The sequence below is a fragment of the Tenebrio molitor genome, chromosome 8 (genome assembly GCF_963966145.1).
Source record: "Tenebrio molitor chromosome 8, icTenMoli1.1, whole genome shotgun sequence".
NCBI lineage: Eukaryota > Metazoa > Arthropoda > Insecta > Coleoptera > Tenebrionidae > Tenebrio > Tenebrio molitor.
This window is the reverse complement of record NC_091053.1, coordinates 6,751,164-6,770,502: the sequence shown is the minus strand read 5'-3', so window position 1 is coordinate 6,770,502 and position 19,339 is coordinate 6,751,164. Positions and strand designations below refer to the sequence as shown.

The 19,339-nt window shown below is 39.3% G+C and overlaps 3 protein-coding genes across 11 annotated transcripts; 2 read left to right on the top strand and 1 right to left on the bottom strand.

Moving 5' to 3' along the window:
• The first annotated feature begins 247 nt into the window (after nucleotides 1-247).
• EloA (elongin A) lies at nucleotides 248-4,899 on the top strand. 2 transcript variants are annotated; one of them, XM_069056882.1, is made up of 6 exons: nucleotides 248-773; nucleotides 1,779-1,917; nucleotides 1,978-2,982; nucleotides 3,033-3,217; nucleotides 3,777-4,204; nucleotides 4,258-4,899. In XM_069056882.1, exons 1-6 carry the CDS (start codon nucleotides 691-693, stop codon nucleotides 4,467-4,469), a joined length of 2,052 nt encoding a protein of 683 aa, XP_068912983.1. In that variant the 5' UTR covers nucleotides 248-690; the 3' UTR covers nucleotides 4,470-4,899. The 2 variants fall into 2 exon arrangements, with proteins under 2 accessions (XP_068912983.1, XP_068912985.1); XM_069056884.1 differs by lacking the exon at nucleotides 248-773 and adding an exon at nucleotides 1,581-1,722.
• Nucleotides 775-1,556, bottom strand: Bet5 (blocked early in transport 5). Its single transcript, XM_069056906.1, has 2 exons — nucleotides 1,265-1,556; nucleotides 775-1,209 (listed from the first exon to the last, which is right to left on the bottom strand). Exons 1-2 carry the CDS (start codon nucleotides 1,361-1,363, stop codon nucleotides 871-873), a joined length of 438 nt encoding a protein of 145 aa, XP_068913007.1. The 5' UTR covers nucleotides 1,364-1,556; the 3' UTR covers nucleotides 775-870.
• Nucleotides 4,900-5,515: 616 nt separating the features above from the next.
• On the top strand, nucleotides 5,516-18,904 carry Hrb27C (Heterogeneous nuclear ribonucleoprotein at 27C). 8 transcript variants are annotated; one of them, XM_069056889.1, is made up of 8 exons: nucleotides 5,516-5,675; nucleotides 9,579-9,782; nucleotides 9,841-10,031; nucleotides 11,163-11,245; nucleotides 11,310-11,664; nucleotides 11,722-11,796; nucleotides 13,301-13,543; nucleotides 18,459-18,904. In XM_069056889.1, exons 1-8 carry the CDS (start codon nucleotides 5,656-5,658, stop codon nucleotides 18,641-18,643), a joined length of 1,356 nt encoding a protein of 451 aa, XP_068912990.1. In that variant the 5' UTR covers nucleotides 5,516-5,655; the 3' UTR covers nucleotides 18,644-18,904. The 8 variants fall into 8 exon arrangements, with proteins under 8 accessions (XP_068912990.1, XP_068912989.1, XP_068912991.1 ...); XM_069056888.1 differs by lacking the exon at nucleotides 5,516-5,675 and adding an exon at nucleotides 5,728-5,885 and having other exon boundaries at nucleotides 13,313-13,543; XM_069056890.1 differs by lacking the exon at nucleotides 5,516-5,675 and adding an exon at nucleotides 5,728-5,885 and having other exon boundaries at nucleotides 18,549-18,904.
• Nucleotides 18,905-19,339: the final 435 nt, after the last annotated feature.

Here is a 19,339-nt window from a genome sequence, read left to right as displayed (position 1 = left end):
AAATATTTATATTGATAATTCAACGGTCTGATTTACATATTATAGATTAAATTTTAAGTGTCCCAGTTTTATTTGTCCACCGACTGTACATCCTCTTCAACATTTTATAAAAGATTACGTTTATCAAAGACGAAAAATATTTCTGTTCTACTCATTCTGCGCTTCTCACTGGAGACAGTTTCTGCTATTCCAATGGGTTTCCTTTCCTGACCTTCCGCTCTCGATGTTTTTCTTCTTACTTATATTTTCAGCTTTGTCGTTTTTTAGTTCTTATCATGTCGTTATCTTTTTTGAAAAAAATTGTATCGGCAGGCATGTGAAGATTGCTTTGAATGAAAAATATCTTAATTTTTATTCGCGTCATTAAAAATTACAATTTTTGATATAAGTTGTTCGATTTTTTTAATAAACACTGTATTTTTAGCCTTAAATAATTTCGATCAGTTTGTAGTGTCTAATTATAATTAAATTTCCAGAAGTGAATAATCTCACGTAGGTACTTTATTGCGACGTCTAAAGTAAGTACCAAAACAAATCTATCTTGTTTTTACCATGTTACTATTTTGAAAATTCACCACCATTCCTTCCACACTGCAAAGTACAAAAAGCCTTTGTTCAGACTTGAGTAGCAGCCTTTGTTTTTTCGCCTGAATACTTTAGTTGTGTAATTTACAAGGTGGTGGTGCTAAGATGGAAGTTAGACGAATTTTCAAAGCCCTTAAAAGACTATTAAGGGATTGCAGGTTCACAGAGTTGGAAAACTGTTTTCTCAGGTACGTTAAAATTTTCTTTTTATTTCTTACACTCCCAATTCCAAATTTAAACAAGATGCACTTGTTTTATTATCATAAAATTAACACAAATCAGGTTTTATATTGTTTTTGATAAATATACAGGGGATTGTTTTATAAATGTATCTAATTTCGTCTTAAAAAGTTCTGATTGTATCGGTTCGGAAATCTTAATTAACGGATTTTTAACAACATATTCGACAAAAACTTGACTATAAATCTGCTGCAACAACTCACGTACACCTTGTGCATTAACATCTGTATTCAATACGAATTTCAAGCCTGAAGGGGTCTCCAAAAAATGTAAAGTATATTTGGACGTCTTGTAGTAGAGAAAACCTTCCTTGGTATCCACAGGTGAGATTTTACTAACAAAAGACTTGATGGAAAACAACATCCCATACATCAGTTTGCCTTCCTGCAGGTACAAAATCACTTTGAATTAATCTGTCAGGGTAATGTTACGAAGTTACCTCTTCCCTAGTCATTCCAGATTGTTTGAGGCGATTCCATTCGTTATAATACAACAAAAGTCCGTTTTTGTCGAAAATGTAAATATTGTGTACTGTCATTTTGACACCGATAACATAACCTCTATCAGGGAGGTAAAGATTCTTCAAAATTTACGCCTCCTCGCGTGGGTATGGATATAATGAAGCCGTGGCAGTTAATATCAATTTGGATTCGAAAAAATGTACAAATTAATCGAACGCGATAAATTAAAATGTTATCGCAAGACGTGATCACGTCCTGCGGTAACCTCGATTTGACGTGTCCCTAAAATACTGACATTACCGTGACAGCTGACTAAAATTAGTGTTGTTGTAGAAGCATACCCACAAATTATTAAAAATAAGCCATTATGGGTGTAAATTGCGTGTGATTCGGGCGGTGTTTTATTTTTAAAAGTCGTCGTTTTTTCGCGTTTTATGTAATAAATGCCGATCAGGAATACTGTTAGTCTAACTAGCGACCATCTGTTTGCAGTAACTATAAACAAGAAAATTCTGTGTCCTGCATATTAAACCGAGCTGAGATGGTGGAGTCCCAAGAGAGTTTATTGAAGGCCGTAAGACACTACCAGCAGAGCTTGGATAAGTATACGGAACACAGAAATGACAGCAAGGTATGTGTGATCATATTTTGTTCCAAAGTCTAGTATCTTATCTTTTTTTGTGTGTTGTAGTTGCTGTATTATTTGAATAAATTGTATCACCTTCCTGTAAAGGTGTTTCATTTGGAGGAAACTGGTGTAGGTCGCACAGTAAACAATTTAAGAAAGTTAGGAGGAGAGGTGGGACATTCTGCGAAAGATCTTGTCTCCAAGTGGAAAGATATGGTTGTGGGAGAGCAGGAGCAGGAGCAAGAGAATGAAGAGGATGATGAGGATGAAGATGAGGAGGATGGATACCAAAGTGGCGACGATCCATCGAACGATAGCGACGACAAAGACAGCCGTGACGAAAGAATGAAAGTTAATACGTCATCTAGTCATAGAAAAAGTGATAGGCGAAGTGACGATAAAGAAAGGGGTAAACACAGGTCGTCGTCGAAGTCTGAAAGCAGTCACAGAAGCGATTCGTCCAGAAGCGGTAAAAGAGACAAACACAATGGCCATGAGAAGGGCCACAAACGAAGGACCGACGACTCCACAAGCGAGGACGAGGTGCCGAAGAAGCGACCGAAGAAATCCGAATCCGACGACCGAGCCAAATCAAGCCGAAAACTAGACAGCGACAGCGAAGAGGAATCCAGACCTAAAGAGAAGAAACACAAGTCGGACAAGCACAAGACTGAGCACAAAGCGAAAAAAATGAGGGACTCGTCGTCAGATGCGGAGGAAGCGCTGAAATCGAATAAAACAAAAGAGAAAAGCAGAGAAAGCAAAGACAAGCACCGGTCGAGCAAAAAAGACGATAGTAAAAAGCACGAACACGAGAGAAAAACCAAAGAGAAAGATAAAAGGAACAAAGAGGAGAGAAAGGTGCGGGAAAAGAGCGAAGACAAGAAACCGAAAAGTTCAAAAACCAAGCTCTCAACCGAGGTGTTGCCCAACAACGGGATAGATTCGGGGTCGGGGGCCAGTTTCGCCGAAGCTTTGGGAATGTGCGAACCGTCTTCTAGCAAGAACAGCGCCAAGAAGAAACCGAGCGTAGAGAAGAAAGAGAAGCCGGCCAAACTGGAGGATTCGGTATGTGTTGGTTGTTGATCTGTTGGCAGTAATTAATTGATAACGTTTAGGTACCTAAACTACTGAAAGAAGTAAGTCTGGAGCCCCCGACCGATCTCAATCTGTCGAGTTTACTCCCCGCGATCACTCCAAACTATCGTCCATTAGGCAATCTCCTGAACAGCGATTCTCAACCGAAAAAGTCGTTATCGGAGTACGAAGCTTTGAGTAATATCATGACATCGAAAAATCAAAGGTACGGCGAATTGTTTCCGAAATAGTTATTTGTATGTCAAGGCCGCGAAATCATTCTTTAACGTACCGAGAGAAAAATTGTCGCCGAGGCCGCTCGCGGCCGAGGCGGACAATCTCGAGGATGTTAAAGGATTTCGCGGCCAAGGTGTACACAACATGTTTTGTGCAACCGAAAATTTTAAAACGAACAGGCAAAATTTACTTCACTGTCAATAAATACGTACAAAGTCGGCTTACATGTCGCTATGAAATGACATAAACAAAACAATTCATTTTGTAAATAATTGTAAACATGTCGCACGAGAATTGTAGTGAAAGTGATGTTTCAGCTTCGTGTGGGTACTTCAGAGTTAAAAAGTACGTATTGTATTATAAATTCTGGGGTTTCTAATTTCATATCCGAAAAATCTAAACGCCAGTCTTATGATCGAAACTCTGATTTGCATTAAATTTTAAAATGACGTTTACTTTATCGGCCGTCGTTAAAAGCAACGGCTGCGAAATTGGATTTTACGGTTGCACAAAAAGAGAATTTTTGAGTATACATTATTTTGTTACAGGACCAAAGTCTACTCTGGTAACAAGATGGGGACCAGCAAAGTCCCGACTCTGTTCGAATTATGCAGTCGAGTCCTGCAGGACAACATCGACGCGCTGGAGTACACAGGTGGAGTCCCTTACAGCGTCCTCAAACCCATCCTGGAGAAGTCCAATCCGAACCAGTTGTACATGATGGAGCACCACAACCCCTATTTGATCGAGGACACGGACGAACTGTGGAAAGTCCACTGCCAGAAAGAATTCAGAAACAAGAAGAGAGAAGAATTGGAGACTTGGCGCGAGATGTACTTGAGATGTTTGGACGAACGAGAAGCCAAACTGAAAGCTCTCACCGCCAACATCAAACAGTCCCAAGACAAGTCGATACCGGTCAGGATGACGAAGTTGGCCTACGTGGACGCAGTGGCGAAGCCGCCCAGAAACATCGGTAACTAGACGCACTCTCTCTTTCGTTGCGCACGTACTGAGACTTTTTTGTAGCGAGGAAGCAAGCCAAGAACGGGACGGCGTTCGACAAGATGCCGTCGGCGAAGTTGTCCTCTTTGGCGACCGCCGGCGACGCCGGCAAAGTAGCCGTCCCCAATCCCGGCAGTCGGGCGGCCGAGAGGTCGACCAGTCACGCGGTCAAGCCGAAGAAGGCGCCGCTCATGTTGAAGAGCATATCTTCCTTCAAGAACAGGTTCAAGAGATAACCTGGGTCTAGAGGCTGTGTTTGAACTATTTTTTTTTTTTTGAGAATCTTATTTAAGTACAATTGAATTGTCCTGTCTGCGGACTATTTGTTAACGGTTGTTGAGTAGCGATTGGACGAGTTACGTAACTGGACCCCAGAGTCGACTTTTTCACTGGAAATGTCCCAACCGTTCGTGTTTATCCTCTTCGGCCCCTTTCAAAATATTGTGATTGTTTACTGTTATTTATACCAATTGTATCGTTTTTATCTTATACATGTGCATCATTCATCTGATTGTATATTTTTGTGATTTTACCAATTTCCTTCATGGTTTTTTTACTGTTGGTGGTAACTGTAATTATGTAAATTAGCGTTTAAAACTTAAGATATTTTTATAGACTTAAGAATATAATTTAAGAATTAATAAAGGTGTACACCTTCCACACCAATTTCTCATTTTTGTTTGTCAATTTTAAGTACTCAGCCTGCCATCACCCCACACAATGACAGATCTTTTTCTCCAACGCCATTAATTTAGACCGACCAATAATACCTTTGGATAGACAATGTTTATATAAATTTGTGATGAAGCCGTTACACTTATTCATAACGTTGAAGCTGAAATGTTTTTATTTGTATTTATAAACAAATTATGTGTGTATTTTAACAATCTTTATTACATTTTTTTGTCGTTTAATTGTGTTTATAACAGTAGATGTTCGAAGTAAACAAGTACTAACAGTGAGCAGGTTCTAGGACAAATCGCTGTTGTTTGTTCATTAAATATTTTTGTAAATCGCAATGTATCGGGAATCATGAGTGAAGTTCGCCTAATAAGGAGAAGTGCGCATTCAAGCGAATCGGAAGCAGATTAGTCGTTATTTTGAACGTGGGGAGCTGATAAATCAGTGTAAATAAGATAAGTGTTGGGGTAAATAGGGAAGTTTTGCTGGGTGATCTGATTTGAATTTTGGCGCGTTTGCTAGCATCCGCCATGACGGCGTTGATTTTCCAACGGCGGCTCGTGATTGGCCGGGCACTCTGACGCACTCGTTTATTTCATCCCTTCCCTAAAATGGTTTCTATCTCCCCTACCCTGACGGTATGTCATGTCTGTGTATTCCTATCGTAGTTGTTAATTAGGATAGTTCTTAACGTTAGATTTAAATTAATTTTAAGTTTAGTGTAAGAAGTCATAATTTGTAATGGAAGAATACGAGTACGGGTACGTATGTTTGCAATTACCTTATCTGTAGAGCGGCGGCGTGCCGCGGTGGCGCCTAAATCACGTTTACTCGGCCACACTGACGGAAGTCGTGCAGCTGCCATTGTGGTGCTTTCGGTGTTGGGTGTTTATTGTGTGAGAGTGTGCCGCCGCAACCGCCCCCATGAGAATGTTGAGGATGCCCGAGATGGTGGACGAGGACGAGAAAGGGTACGGCGTGTCGACGGTAAACAGGGGCCGAACGCGCCGCCCCCGGCCGTTCACCGACCCCGCGGTCAAGCAACGGGACTCGGCGCTCCGCGCGCTATGTGGGTCGCGGCCCATATCGGGGCGGCGTTTTTGTTGGCGGCGAGGCCCTCGAGGGCGGCGCGGCCGGGAGCGGAGCCAGGCGGTGGCGGTTTTCAATCAGAATAGACCGTTACGGAATTGTTAATAACCTTAAATTTTGACAGACACCTACTAGATGATACGCAGTTTTTCTTTTTTTGCGAGTTTCGGTTCTTCGGCTGATGGTGGACTGGCACACATTTTCCTAATTTTGACCCGAATTTCTGTAAACATGCTCTTATCTCGATGCATTTCGTTCCAAACACTGAGCTTTCCCGCAACCGCAAATAAATAACCCGCAAATTATAGTATATACACGGTGGTTGGACGACATTTTAAGTGAAACAAGAGTGCTTTGAAAAAGGAGGAGTGACCCCATTTTAAACTCTTGTCAAATTTTGCTGAGCTGTCTTATCAGTACTTTACTTTCTCGTACTTATCTTTCACAATCTTTCGTTATTTGCGGCCACAGTTGAAATTTGCCACGAGTCAGTTGTGCTTATCTCGTTGAATCTGAACTGTTCAACTCTCAAATAAATGTTTGCATTTTGGGAAATTTGCTCAACAATGACGGTTTTTGTGAAAAAAAAGTCATGTGCTTCCAAATCAGTAAAGGTAAATACTTTTGATTTAAATTTCCACAAAACGAATAAAAAGCCATTTTCGAACCACTCCCACTCTTTTTGGTCCTTGGAAAGTTACCATTTTGTGCAGTAAATATGCATAGACATGATGACGTATTCTTAAACAGGAATAAAAAAATGTGCACACAGAGTGTTTGATTTGAAAATCAATCTCTATGGTACCAAGAGCTGAAAGGTCACCAGTTTTAATTGGTGTAGTTATTATTTTTTGTACTCTTTTTGTGAGCGGGAAATGCCGTTGCTAGTTGTTATAACTTGTTGAAAATCTTTTATTGCGTTTCATTTAATTTCAAATTTAAAACTTTATCTTATCTTGTTTCGTTTGCATAGTCTCGAGGTAGCACTGTATCTGATTATTTATTTTAAAGATAATGATGTATTTTTTTAAGATTAAACAGGGAAAATTATTGATAAATTAGAAAACAATTTCTAATTTATCGACTTTTGCCTGAGGTATTTCAGCACATTCTCGAGCAAAAAAAAAACAATGTCGTTGGGATATCTCTGTTTCGATTGGCCCCTTGTATAAATTATCACTTTTAAACTTGTTACTTATTGAACAAAAATGTTTAATTTGCCACCTCTCTATAATAATGGCGCTGCAAACAACTTTTCACGAATTTAACTACTGAGTCAGCAACTTCTAACCTTGACTTTTTTCTGTGAGACTACTTTAATTGGAATAATAGTTCACTCCACAATATTTCCACTGTTTGACAGCAAAGTGGATTACATTATTTTTTTAAATCTCTGGGTGTTGTATCATTGGCTCGTGTTTTTTTTAAAGACATTTTGATGTAATCGTACTTCAAAGAGCAAATGTTTGACTATATGAAAATATTTCATTTACCATTTTTGAGAAACTCACGTTTTTTAAGCCACTGCGTTAGTGAGATAGCACCACGATCAGGGGCTAATAATAATAATTTTTTAAAACATTCTCAAAGGAGTTTTCATTATGAATCAGAAAAAAATAGGAAATGTTAAGAAATTTTACGCATTTATTAAAGTTACCTATAATATCAAAATTGAAACCGCATTGTGATTTGTTCAGGTTCTTCTGCAGAAAAGTCATCGACATCCATATTTTCCATAAACAAACTTGTCCAGATAAATTTTAACGGTTGTCAAGGAATTTTTCAAATTTCTGCAACTGCTAATAATTTAAAAATTTGTAAATGTGAATCAAAATGTCAACAAATTGGTTTGTAAGAAGCTACTTTTTTGTTTTTAATCTTCGTTGTGTCATGAAAATAATCTTACACACCTCGGGAGTGAATGTTATTTTTCATTAGGGCTTCAACTATTGGCCACAAATTGTACCCCAGAAAAAATCATGCGATTCTCTCCCTTGATGCTGTTAGTTCTAACTGAAAATAGAAAATCCTTAAAGGATACAACTAACATAAAGAAAAAACATCAATTACAGGACAATTGTATATGATACACAAAAAAAAAGTATGTATGTTTAAAAAAAAAAATCTGACAGTTTAGCCTTGAAGTCTTTGGGGCTATGCGTGATTTTATTAGGTCATTTTGTAGCTTATTCACAACCATTTAATTTGGTGGATAGATAATTAAAATCCTCCGATAAATAAGGGAGCAATGTACTCGCCTTTTTTTTGGGATCCTGTATATAATTTTGAAAAAAATCAACGTAAACAATAAATTAACTCTTACTGTTCTTTATCAGTAAAAAACGTGAAATAATTTTTAGTTTATTTAACAGGGTAGTTGGATGGTTTGGTGTGGCGAAAGATTTTGCTGTTGCAGACTTATCTCTTGAGCAACAATTTCATTTTCATTCTTTTGCAACTCGACTTGCTTTAGAAATCCTGAATAGCCCCAGTGTGTGCCGGTTATTTGTGTGGAGTGACTTTCACAATTACTATCACAGCATTCGATTAAATAATTATTTATTCATATGTGAGACCCATTATTCATTTTTACGAGTGTTCAGTCGAAGTCGACTCACGAACTGCAATCGCACCCCTTTGCGTCTCAAATTGAACTGGTTTACACCCTAAAAATAAAAATGCAAAAACCGTCGTGGCCAAACAGTTTTTCATAGGTCTGCACGAACTCGTAAATAACAATGGAAGATTGAAAGTCCGGCGGATCTGAGGGGGCTTTTTGTAAGTTAAAAAAAAAAAAAAACACAAATCGAATTCAATGAAAGCGCCTTATGATATTTTACCGCCGATGCAGACCATAAAACGGTAAAATCGATAAACATGCCATAACGTTCCAACAGAAAAAGAAAGGTAAATCATGCCGACCAGCTTTGTAAATGTGTAATGGGTAGGTCACTCAAAATAGCTGTAAAGGTTGCCAATTATTTATGAAGGTTGGCAGAATTCGAGGAATGAAATTTACGAGTTCGAACACTCGATCAGGATAATGTCGGAGTTCTTGCAAGCAGTGTGGAGTTGCATTCAGTAAAATAGTTTGACTTTCGCACTAGACCTTTGAACAAGAATTTGTTGCTAAAATTCATCAAAATTTTGTTGGGGAATTTCCCGACGGCTGCGTTAATCATCGAGTCGCACAAATAGGTGTAATTAAATGACTTTCTTTCGGCATTCGCTCATTCACTTAGATCGAGCAGCGACGGCAGTAAAGTCGAGTAATAACGAGGAGTTGTAATCTTAATTAGAAATGAAATTGCTCGTAAACATCCAGAGTGTCGTTTATTTTTCTTTTTTTGTCCGTGCGAAAATCGAGAGAGGTTTTAAAGTGCCGTGATGGATCGGTGTTTTGTTGCACTTGTGATTTTAAAATAGCGAGAAAAAAGAATGCCCCGCAGAGCTATTAATAGTGAATATTTTCACTTCTGCACCGGTCGTTGGTTAATTGCTCGCGGTCTCGTCTTCGTCCATGCCGGGTCGGTTGCGACTCGCAATTTCTAACATGTCGTTTCTTCGTGTTGCAGCAAACTCTTTGTAGGGGGCTTGTCTTGGGAGACAACCCAGGACAATCTTCAACGATTTTTCTCTAGATATGGCGAAGTGATCGATTGCGTTGTTATGAAAAATGCAGAATCTGGCCGTTCTAGAGGATTTGGTTTCGTTACATTTTCAGATCCAGCCAATGTAAATTCTGTACTGCAAAATGGCCCACATACACTAGACGGAAGGTACGGTTTGACGATTAGACGGTGTTCGAATAATCTTTTTGTTTCTCGACGTGTCTAGAACTATCGATCCGAAACCATGTAATCCAAGAACATTACAAAAGCCCAAGAAGGGCGGAGGCTATCCTAAAGTATTTTTAGGAGGTTTACCCTCCAATGTGACGGAGACCGATCTGAGGACGTTCTTCACCCGGTTCGGGAAGGTTATGGAAGTTGTTATCATGTACGACCAGGAGAAGAAAAAATCGAGAGGTTTGTCCACAAATGTAGTCTTTACTTGTAACAAAAATGGACAAAATATTTTCGTTTTGTCTGCCGCTCCAGCGTTTGTCAAGTGTCGAATCACATTTTCAAAGAGCATTTTACCATTTGACTGACGCTGGTAAAGTGTTTTTTTTTTATGTGACAGTTTTATTTGATACGCATACTTGTGGTTATTATTACCCGTCTACTCCATAGGTCCAATTTTGAAAAATCGAGTGGTGTAAACAGCATTCACGTCGTTTTAGCGTAATGGGAGCCGTCGGTTGAATTAGGTTATGTTTTTTTAAGTTTGAGGTTATAAATAGCGCCAATGTCTAGTGCATTGTTGTCAGTTTTACTAGTTTTGCAATAGACATCCCGGGAAATTCAGCAACACGTTATGAAGAAAGTATGTATTAGAAGGGAATTCAGTCAACCGTATCTTTTAACTAGTAGAGAAGAAAATTGTTTTATTAAAGAAAAAAGGTGTTTGTCACAGTTGGAATTAAAAAAAAACCACGAAAGTTCTTCGATGTTGTTTTCGTTTGTTTTTAAGTTGGTTGTCACACTACTAAAAATAGGAACAGACCATTTAATTTTTTTTCTGAAATGATATTACGTCAAAAAATGTGTTCTGACTAGGCTTTAAAAAATCCCTAAAATGTGCAGAGATTGGTTGGCGCACAATAAAAAAACAAGAGCTGAGTACGATACTAGACCAAGATCCTGCAATTGAACTAGTTTTTTGTTTCATCGTTGTAGCCTCATAGATATCAGAATTTGTCAAAGTCGGTAGTGTTTTTACCGCATCTGTCAAAAGAACGGATTGCATGCAGCGCCAACGACGAAACAATGAACTAGACAAATTGTTAGAGTGCTAAAGTGTTTTTCTTCTTTGTTGATCATACAAGTAAAATCTGTGTGATGTTGGAGAACAGTTTGGCTTGGCTACGTCGATCGTAGGACGAAATACTATAAGATTTGTGCGGATCAAACCAATGAATTCCCTGTCGGCGAATATAAAATTAATATTTAACACCCTCGAGAACGAGTTTGAAACTAATAACCCGAGTCCCTTCCTGAGATTAATAATTTCCCCGGGGACCGTTTCGCGTCGTGTAACCAAAGATCTTGTTGCAGGTTTCGGTTTCCTGTCGTTCGAAGACGAGGAGGCGGTCGACAGGTGCGTCGCCGAGCATTTCGTGAACCTCAACGGCAAACAGGTGAGTCGTCGAATCCGTGGAATTCTATGTTGTAAATTTGACTGGGTGTTACGACGGTGCGCAGGTGGAGATCAAGAAGGCAGAGCCGCGCGACGGCTCCGGCGGTAACAAGATGGGTGGCGCGGATCCGTCGTCTGCTTGGGGTCCGCCCCAGGCGCCCATGGGCATGATGCAGGGTCCCAACGGTCAGATGGGCGGACCGCCGATGAACCTCGGCGCTCCGATGGGTCCCAACATGATGCAGAGCTACCAAGGTTGGGGCACGTCCCCCCAACAGCAGAGCTACGCCGGATACGGAACGCCGTCCGGACCGGGGTCGTACCAGGGATGGGGGGCCCCACCGGCACCCCAAGGGCCTCCGCCTCAATGGGGTAACAACTACGGAGGACCGCCTCAACAACAAGGATACGGATCTTACGGTAAGTTGATGGGATGCCGATAAGAAAAGTGTTGACATGATCTCTCTGTGTGGATAGGTCCGAGCGCCGGCAGCGGAACCAGCTGGAACAGTTGGAACATGGCGCAGAACAGCGGTTCGACTGGTCCGTCAGGTAAGCGATCAGTATCGATGACAGATCCGAGGATAATCGATCGAATTAGACGTGAGGAATTTGCAGTTGCAAAGTTAGACGGCGACAGTTTTCGGATTAGCTTTGTCGTAATCAAAATGGGCGTCAAGTAGTATGTTTTATCGTGTCGAGTGTTTGCAACTGTGGTAGAAGTCGTTTTTGGCACTGGTTTGATAATCACATCAGGGATTGTAAATATCCATCGTTGGTTTTAAATTAAGAAAATTCCACGCCCCGTTAGGGCAAAAACACGAAGACAAGTAAAAGTTCATAACAGTATGCTGTTAACAATGATCATCAAATCAAATAATTTGTTCCATCAATAAGAAACAATTTGAGACTCCAGTCAGCTATGAAGAGGAAAGTGGATGCAACGCACGTGTAATTTAGTTGTCAGAATAAAAGTAGGTCGCGTCTGTCAATAACTGTTACATACTCGATCAGTTGCACTTGTTGCAGTCTCGTCTTTCCAGTTTTTATTTTTCATTACTTAATTTGTGTAATACGATCAACAGAACAAGTGTTAGGGACTTTTGTTTTATGTTGGCATTGGCCCTCTAGTGACGTGGAAACGAAACGAGTAAACGAGCGGCACGGCTTCCTAGATTAATAAGAGTCGAAGCCTCTAATACGGCTGGTCGAGTTCCTTGAACTGTCTGTTCCTTCAAAAGCCAAAAGTATAGTAGCGCCCTCTACCAAAAAACGAATATTTTTTAAATTAAATGAATGAAAAATCGTATTAATGTTTTTTTTTCTATCAGTAATCTACTTTTTGAAGTAGTGTATGTAACATACGAATTACGATTCTTTTTAAAATGAGATTTGTACGCGATTAAGCAGCCAAATACACAAATGTATAGTGGCGCCCTCTCAGGAACAGAAAAAATGCCTGCAACTGATGAACTCGACCAGCCGTATTAGAGGCTTCGACTCTTATTAATCTAGGAAGCCGTGACGAGCGGTAACTGTCAGCTGGATGAAAATTTTTATAAAACTTTTTCTTTCAAATCGTGTTTATTACTAATTGTTACTGATTGTTTACCGAAACTTGAAACTAGAAGTGATCGAAGTCATTTGTAGTTGGAAATGTTTCCTTATGTATTATTTGAAAGGTCTATAAATTCTCTGCATTTGCACGACATTGTGCCTCAAGTTTGTGATGAATAATTAATTAACGAAACTGGAAGATGATAATTATTGTTGACAGATGTGCCGCAAATAAACTTGATCAGCTAACCTAATTAAGTTTTTGAGAAATTTCTCATGGCCACTTGAATCTCGAATTATTTTGATCGTATGAGCGTACTCGCGGGTTGATGTTTGTTTTGTGTTTTTTCGCGACGCAAAAAATCGACTTCAGTCGTCTAATTCGATCCATCGTCGTCTGTAGGTGGTTTGAGAGTAGCCGCCACCGAGGCGGAAGCGCCACGCCATAAAGTTTCCCAGTGAACCGACCAAAACCGTTCTGTTTTTCTTCTGCTGACAGGTTACATTACAGGGGATATGTATTCGCGCGGTCAATCTGGTCCGGGTGGCCCGGCCACCCCCAGTGCGCCGCCGAACATGTCCTCGTCGGGCGGGAGCTCGAAGCCGGGCTCCGACTACAACTACGGCTACGGATCGTACGCCTCCGCGGCCGATGCCGGCGGCTACGGCGCGCCGCCCCGTTCCTACGGCAGCGACGGCAGCAGCCAAGTGAGCGGATACTCCTCGCAGCCTCCTAACGCAGGTGCTAAACATTTCAATGATTTTAAAGAGTGGCCCAGTTCTTGACAACCTTTCGATAACGGCAACAACAGCGCGCCGAGCGCGACCACCGCCTCCAAGCCCCAAAACAACAACGTTCGTCTATATTTTAACGCGGCCGTAAAGGCCACCATCTACGCGGACAGGTTGCCGTCCACCGATGCGGTGGGCGGCGACGAGGGCGAGGCGGCAGTCGCACTCAAGCACTACAACAACTTAAGTAATAATATGGGTATGTGTTGTAACAGTTGGAAACGTGTTGGCTTGATTAACATGAAGAGAGCAGCCGGACTGGTCACTCCCGCCAAAATCAATTATTCTGATTAGACAGACATATGAGAATCGCCGGGGCATCCCACACACACATACACACCGTCTGATGTTTAAGCAGCTATTATATTTAATAATTATGAGTTCGTTTTGTTTCCTTTCTCTTCTTAAGTAGTTCAAACTGTTCGAGGTTCAAAACGAGAACTCGCCCTCTAACGGCAGAACCGACAACCTTCGCTTAGTTACAGCTTCAACGGCTGGTCATGTCCGGGTTTCTCGGATCAGTTTCGTTGCTAGAGGACGCTTTCTGATTTTGTTCGGCGGTCTCAAGTCGGTTTTTCTTTACCTTCTTCCTGCATAATATTTAATGATTCTGTAATTAGCGGTCTCTCGAACCAGAATACTACAGACAGACAGAAGTGTTGACTAATTTTAAGCACTGCTCAAGTTGTTATTAAAGTATAATATATAATTAAAAATAGTGTAAATTCAATTTTTACCTCATATCTCTATTTCAAAGTTAGAGTGTCTGCGTGGTTGCGTCTTATAATAAATCCTTAATGCTATAAAAAGAAAAAACAATGAAGAATGTGATTCATACTTAGTTAGTAGGTGTAACTTCTTAAACTTAAGTTAAATGCATTTACAATAGTTGGTAATGATAAATGAAACATATTTCGTATATATTTATGATGTATTCCTACGAGTAGTATGACGAAACTGATTACTTATTGTAAGTTGAAAGTGCTCTAGTCCTCATGTTTCATGTTTATAAGAATCAATATCAAATTGTAGGTGGCGTATTGTATATATATATTATACTATATAAATGTATTTTATCTAAGTTATTAAATTTAAATTGACCAGCAGACAATCTAATCCAATTTAAGAATGATAAGGAATTTTAAATAATTGTTGTAAGTTAAGGTCACTATTTAATAAATATTAATTTTATATAAGTAAACTATCGACTTAATAGTACACAACCACAAAGATAGATAGTAGGATTACCATAAGATCTGGCTGTACTGTAGTATGCTTAATATAGAACCTTCTTTTTTAAATCTATTTTTATCACACTTTAGTTTTAATTACAAACGATTTTGTTTTCGCGAACAGTCGGTCCAACGCTCGCTCGTGACGGAACTGTTCGTCGCCGGAACTTTAATACTTACCCGAACATCAGAACTTGAACAACAGTCATATCAACAGGAGCTTATTTTGCGTCTGGGAAGTACAAATCTAAGCGGCCACAGGTTCCTGTAACGAGCGATTCGATGGCCATTTACTGACTCGAATCAAGACTCTGTCTCTTTTGTTTTTGTATATGTCGATTGCTGATGTACATTTTTTTTTATAATTTTTTTCTACGATATTTTATACGAGTTGTAAATTTATTTATTGACATAATTTTAGTTGCAATTTACTGAAAAGACTATGATCTTAAATTAAGATTAATTTCGAGTGGTTGTGATCTATTTATAAACACAGTGAAACACCGAATTTTTTTTATATCAGACTTTGAATTAGGGGTTGTCAGGGAGGGGGGATTCGCGATTCGGATATATAGATAACTAATAGATTTTAGCAGATAACTTACGAATTCATGGTGATTTATATTTAGTAGAAGTAATTCTGTCTGTCTGGGCCTCATGTGTCTATCTAATCAATCGAGTAATTGATTCGTAACTTCGTTTTTTTCATTAATCTTTTTTTATTTTTTATTAAAAATTATTGAGTGTGACAATCTACATTAAGCAATGTTTGATGATAGCAACCTAGACGTAAATGATATTGTTTTCTAGTTTTAATTGTATAATATTCCTCGGTTAACGCAGACCAATACTGAAGAATTTTTTAAAAAAGGTTTAAAAACAAATAATAAAGCGCTCTTTTAAAGTAGGTCTTAGTAGTAACTTTAATGAGAAAATAATAATTATTCCCTTTCTTCTGTGGTGGGGGAGTTACTGTACATACACACGACACATTCTAAAAAAAAAAAAAAAATAATTGCAAAATACCGAATCGTCTACACCCAAAATGCACAGTTTTTGAACACACCGACCGGTTTAAAACACGTTTGTTGCCTTATTTCCGGTATTGAGCGATACAGTTTGCTTCTCGTCAGTACAAAAAGACAACTTCTAGATTCCTCCATGAGCAGTTACAAGTTGGGGCGCGTTATAATTGCGTAGACGATCACGCAGGACGTCCGAGAACGCGGTTCGGGTACGTGCGGTGTACTGGTCCAACACGACACCCGCATCGGTGGCGACATTGTCGCGGGGGCGGCGAACGGAAGCGGCATCGACGCAGTTTTAGACGCGATCGTTGGCCGCACCCGCGGCAGGATCGCGACTGGTAGACGGGCGGTGTTGGGGGCATTACATCGGGCGTACCCGAATCCGGAGCTCGTACTCGGGGAAGTTCGAAGAGAGGTGTTCGTCGACGACTAAAATGGGAATCGGTGCCGGCGACGGACGCGATTCTTCGAAGTTTGCGAGTACTCAGCCAGAAGAAGCGGGAAGGCCCCCAGCGAAAGAGATCATCAATCAATAAATGTAAACCCGAACACAAGGGTTTCCGTTTATTCAAGGTGGGGTGGAAGGTTAACTCAGTTTTCTTCTCTTGATTAACCAACCTAACCAAACTTGATAAACGATGATGGACATAGACTTTTGTGCCCGTGGCGCTGTGAGGTCTCGGCCTCCGGTGTCGCTGGACTCACGCTGTGTTCAGGAGAACCGATGGGGGGGAGTCGTCTTCGGATTGACCCTCTACTATCGATTTCGCTTGATTTTCCTGCGGTTCTTGGTCTGCGGAACTGGTGGGTAGAGTTGGATGATCGGGTTGAAACGACTCGTTCGGGGATCGCGGATTCGGCTCGGCAAGAATCGATCGTTACATAGCACAGGTTAATAACTAGTAAACAGCGACCCAAACCAACGGGTCGAGGTTTAGTTAAGGGGGATGGGTTTATTCCACGGATGGCCCCAGAAAACATCAAAAACCCCTTATGCCTGTAAAGTGACAATTGTAGCTGTTATAAATAATGATTCTGAAAAAATGTAGTGATGAAAATTGTAACTTATAAGCTCTTGTTTGTAAAATCGTAACATAAACCTCAATGATGCTGTTATACTCTACCTAGACAACAACTGACTATTGCGAGATCACGACGAAAAAAGCGACTAATGTATTCTTTCAGGGCCGGAGATCTGATCTCTGGTTCTGAAGGAGTCCAGTTCTTTCGTCCGGATCGTGACCGGAAGAGGGCGTCGCCGCGGCGTTCTAGGCCGGTGACTTCGGCGGATCCTGAGTTGTTGATCTACCCAATAGCGCGGTATCGTAAATCTTGCCGAGGAGATTCCGCGAGGGCGTTTTCTTTTTTCTTTTTTTAATCAACATTATTACTACGGGGAGACGTAATTTGGACGTCCTGCGATCGCAACATCGTACACACGAATATATTAATATACATTTATGCCGATAACTAGGTATTATTTAAAGTAGTTTTAGACACTAATACAAAATAAATCTACAAAATAATATATAGAATTATTTATAAAATTGTATTTTATATTACAATATCGCTGATATAGTTAATTGAATTGTTAGTGTAATAATTAAATTTAAATAGAGGAGTAAAATTTAGAACAATTTGACTGATGTACAGATACAGAATAAGTTTTAAATTTAAACTATTATACAATAAAAGAAGAAAGAACAATTTACCTTATATATTAGGGCCTTTAATATATATAGTGCAATTCCTCATGTGGTTTTTTACTAGCCGAATAGATCTTTATGTAAGGTGTTTCGCTATTTTTAAATTAGGCATTGGTTTGTTGCTCAAAAGATATTATTTTGTATTATGTTAAAGTTAAGAGAAAAAAAATCGTATGTCAGCCGACAATGCTCTATAAAATAATAAAAAAGAGGAAAAGAACTGTATATTCAATATATGAGTGTGACCTGTAAGTGTGTAAAATTGTTTTCTTAATTCTAAGTCTGCTAGTTATTTGATGAAGAAACGTGTTAATTAATAGTTAAGCAACCGTTATCATTGACGTAACTTGTCCCTCTTTTAACTTCCTCATTCCCCCTTCTACTAATGTTATCCTCTGCCACTGTAAATCAGCTTCACAGTTAGATTTGTAATTCACCTGTTGCAAGCAATCTTCATGATCAATAAGCCTGTTAAGTATTGTAAAGGTTGTCGAGGTCTACTGTAGTAGTAATTGTTAAAACAAAAAAAAAGAAAACTTTCAAACAAGAGACCTGGTTAAATAGTGTCGTTTAAGGAGTATATTATAAATATATATATATATAGTAGTGCATTTGTATCGGGGTAGTTAATTAATTGAGTATATTTAGCCTGAACTAAGATGTCTATTAGTTTTAACAGAATACTTACAAAAGAATTGTACCTATCATTATCTTTGATTATTCGATAATGAGTAAAAATATAATTATGAAAAAATCGAAACGCTCTTATTATCTATCACCTGTCTTCCCACCAGTACAGGACATACCCGGTCGCGATCAAATTTCCACGGCCATGTGCAAATTTGATTGGCAAGGATAATTGTTGTCGGTCCCATGCACGCCTCATCCTTCATTTTCAGATGATATCCCTAACACGAGTCCTTCCGTCCTGCTTAATAGACCGTCTGGTGTCAAGTCTAAACGTTCACTTGTGAATAATTCTACCGTAGGTGATTACGCATCAGGAGATTCGTACTCCGGAGGGCCGCAACGGGGATCTGGATATAACACACCTTCACAATCATACCATCCGTACAGACGATAACACAAAATAAATTGTATAAACATTCCTGTGTAGCCACCCCATAACAGCATTTTCTTTTATTTTTTTTTTAATTGCGAGCACGCCGTTCGAAGATAAGTGCTTGAGCTGTATCATTTTTCCTCGATTGGGCTTTTATTATATAACAGCAAAATTAGTTAAGTTGTCAATTTACATGATAGGTTTGTTTGACATAGTTACGAATTTTTTTGTATCTTATATGTGTAATTTCAGTATATGATCATGAATAAAATTACTTTTTTAGATGGTTGTTATATTTTCTTGGCGGAGGATTGCGAAAACGCACCCGAAATACCCACTGGGGCTAGTGGGGTCGCCACTGTACACTACTGTTATTAGAAAATATTAAGTACAGTGTGGGATACGTCAAATCTCCAGATGAAAACGGTCTGTAAATAATATCAATTTTATGTTTGGCCATTATAATTTATACCTTTTTTTATTACGTAATAATTGTAGATAATTCGGATGTAGTTTTAGTACAATATTAATTTCACCAGACAGATAAGTACACTGTTGCCAAATATAGTATGCCAAGTGTCCCATTTATGTTCAATGAAATTGTCAAAGACCACCAAAGTTAAAGGAATATAGTTTGAAGTTAATAAAATGGTTTTAATTCTTTAGCAGTGAATATTTTATTGGAATTCTTTTAAATAACATTTAAATATAATAACA